Genomic DNA, 3,253 nt, shown 5'->3' on the forward strand with positions numbered 1-3,253 from the left:
GCATATTTCTTCTTCATCTACTGTATTACCTTTTATTAAGATTATTCCAGCAAAATTTATCTATAAATATTTCTCAAACTTATTATTAATCATTTATTTTTCATAATTAAGTATAAGATAAAAAAAAAAAAGTGCAAAAGTACCAGGCTAAACAATATTATTGCCTGCTCATACTTAATGGCATTTTATTTTGAGCAAAATAATTCTAATTTAAATAATACATTTAAATAAATTATTAAATTAAACTAAAGAATTAAATTTAAATAATAGCAAACTGGCAGCATAGTAGACAGACAAGAAAGAAAGAAAAACGAATGAATGAAAGAATGAACTAATAAATGTGCTAATAAAATGTTTCATTTCTAAAAGTTGCCTTGACCCTTATTTTGAAATACCGTTCACACGATGCGTCACTGTGGTGGCTTTCGCACAGTTGTTCGCTAGATGATTCAAACGTTTCTAAGTTTTTCCCCCTTGCAGCAGTTCGCGATTTAAACGCCATCTGAGCTGCTAATGGAAGGTCAGGAAATCACCAGAGAAGCTGCGCTGTCGCGCGAGGACCACAAGCATGCATGTCACCTTCTGCTCTATGCTGACACAGGCGCTAAACTCTTTGGGAAAATTCCGATTAAACATATAGTGCTGGTAAGGACGTCTCCACCACCTCTCGTTAGTTTCTCTTACAAGTAGCGCAAAAAGCATTCATAACATTCCAACAACGTTGTTTTCTAATCGTGGTTGTGGAGTCTCAGAATAGTCCTTCTAACACAACCATTTTAACGTAATTATAAATGAACACTGCAATTTTAGGCGCATTTTTTAAAAACACTTTAAATGAAAGACTTGTTAATTAACTCGTGAGTTCAGAGTTCAGTAAGGCATGCTGGGAGCAGGGACTACACTCAAATGTGCAGGAGAGTGCTGGGAAATGCCCGTGCCAGCAGTGACACTGCAGACGTTCCAGGTACACGTGACTGCCCAGATTTATAGCAGGTCTTCGTATTATCGCCCTCGAAAATGCTTGTGTGTTACTATGCATACGGTGTGTCAGCAGGTCCGCACTATCTAACTGAACGCTCCACTTCAACTGTGAAAATAGAGTAAAACAAAGATCCCTAATTTTGTCATTTATTTTTAGATGCAGATGCGTTTTGATGGCTTACTTGGCTTCCCTGGCGGGTGAGTTTTATTCCCACTCGGTGATCCAGTTTAACCATGACTTTCTGAAATAGCCTGCTGATGTGCACTGTGTGTGCCTGGTGGTTCTGCTGGTGCGTGGTGCAGGTTGGTGAAGCCCTCTGAGGAAAGTCTGGAGGCAGGCCTGACTCGTGAGCTCCAGGAGGAGGTGGGAGTGCCTGTGGCAGTGACGGCGGACGACTACGTGTCCTCTCACCTCGCCCCAGCCCCTCCCTGCCTCATCACGCACTTCTACACCAAGAAGATAGAGGAGGCTGAGCTGATCGACATAGAGAGAGCTGCAGTAGCTACCGCTGCAGACCATGGCTTGGAGGTAAACCCATACGCACACACACCAAGCTCCGTCTGCGTATAAAAGGACCGAAACAGATCTGTGTTTTGTCTAGGTGTTGGGCATGGTGCGCGTGCCCCTTTACACCTTGAGGAATGGCGGTGGCCTTCCCTGGTTCCTGTCCCACTCCTTCATCAGTAACTCGCGTGCTCAGCTGCTGGAGGCCCTGCAGCGTCTGGGTCTGGTGCCTCTCCGGGCCCTGGAGGAAGCAGTAAGGCAGGCGGACGTGAGACGTGCCGACCAGGGTGAGCCTCACTGATGCAGGCTCTACTCTCCCTGAGGCTTCATGAGCAGGGGGCATCACCCTTCTTTCAGACCTCTTCCACAGTTACACTGGGGTGCTCTCCTCTGGGCCTGTGTTGATTACCCCCCCCCCCCCCCATTACCTCAGTTGCACTCTGAATGGGCAGAATCTACTCTGGCAGACATTTATTGATGTGTTTCAGGGGTATTAGGGCTTGTTTACTTGGACACGTGCAAACGTAGGACATTTCCTTCTGTGGAGTTCACGTGTGTGGGTATTCAGCTCTGGTGAATGTTTCATGAAATTAAGTGACCTGTGAGGAAATCCTTTTTTTTTTTTTTTTTTTTTTTTTGAGAATTGTTTCATTTGAATGGACTAAGCTTTATGGCCTGCTCCTATATATTCATATGTAATATGTTTAGATGCAAGTAAATGTAACAAGCATTTATTTATTTATTTATCTTTTTTTGGTTGCATATTACATTTTGGTATTCGAACTTCGCTTAGTCAGTCATTTATAGGTTGCAGTTTTCAGAATGGCCACCTGATCGTGCTGTTGTGTTCCTTCATCTCTTAGAATAACTGACTATTACATAATGCATCAGCTGCATTACACTAATACTTATGAAAACTGCTCAGTAAAAGGGTGGTGTACTCTATATATAATCGTTCTGAGTGGGCATTTATTGTTTCTACAATGTAAAGCTGAGACATCTAATTTAAAATTGATAGCCATGGGTTAATGAGTTAAAAGTAAATTTTATAAATAGCTTTTAAAAGCAGTAAATTTTAAGTATTTTAAAGGAGAGCTTACTTTATTTCACATGTCAAAATCAAATCAAATGTATGTATATAGTGCTTTTTACAACAGATGTTGTCACAAAAAGCATCTTTACAAATGTCCAAGCCCACAGTGAGCAAGCCAAGGGTGACGGAGGCAAGGTAAAGCTCGCTAGAGCATGAGGAAGAAACCTGGAGAGGAACCAAGATTCAAAGGGACCCGTTCTCCTCTGGCCGACACCGGTCACCACAATAGGAACAATTTCAAGAGATAAATAAATAATAATAAAAATGAAAAATGAAAAAAAAAAAAAATGGATTGATGTCCAGCAATTGATGTCCAGTCTGGTTTTCTAGAGGTCCTGGCCTTGTCCCAATGGTGTGCGTGTGACCCCTTCTAAGATTTTTGGACGCTAGACTTTTCAGACAATTTTTTCCCCATTAATTTTACATACATTTTGGACCTTAATACAAAAAACCACCCTCCCCCAACAAATACACATTACGTATACGCATCTTTGTCAAATCTGTCCAGACTCTTTTTCAGAAGGTGCGTTTCATAATGCTTTAGTTGTTTTTTGTCTGCCTTTGTCGACAGTGAATGACTTATGTACTGTATCGGGACTGTTTCCCAAACATGTCAGTTAAGCAAATGTCATTCATGGAAGTATGTTTGCACAAGAGTATGAATATGCATTGAA

At 41.4% G+C, this 3,253-nt stretch overlaps 1 protein-coding gene across 3 annotated transcripts; it reads left to right on the forward strand.

The window, feature by feature from the left end:
• The first annotated feature begins 375 nt into the window (after nt 1-375).
• zgc:103759 (U8 snoRNA-decapping enzyme) lies at nt 376-3,253 on the forward strand. Of its 3 annotated transcripts, none has more exons than XM_027026960.2 (4): nt 376-645; nt 1,139-1,179; nt 1,285-1,510; nt 1,584-3,253. In XM_027026960.2, the coding sequence occupies exons 1-4, from the start codon at nt 514-516 to the stop codon at nt 1,785-1,787; spliced, it is 603 nt and encodes a 200-aa protein (XP_026882761.2). In that variant the 5' UTR covers nt 376-513; the 3' UTR covers nt 1,788-3,253. The 3 variants fall into 3 exon arrangements, with proteins under 3 accessions (XP_026882761.2, XP_026882763.2, XP_026882762.2); XM_027026962.2 differs by lacking the exon at nt 376-645 and adding an exon at nt 660-1,054; XM_027026961.2 differs by lacking the exon at nt 376-645 and adding an exon at nt 660-964.

The sequence above is a fragment of the Electrophorus electricus genome, chromosome 24 (assembly GCF_013358815.1).
Source record: "Electrophorus electricus isolate fEleEle1 chromosome 24, fEleEle1.pri, whole genome shotgun sequence".
NCBI lineage: Eukaryota > Metazoa > Chordata > Actinopteri > Gymnotiformes > Gymnotidae > Electrophorus > Electrophorus electricus.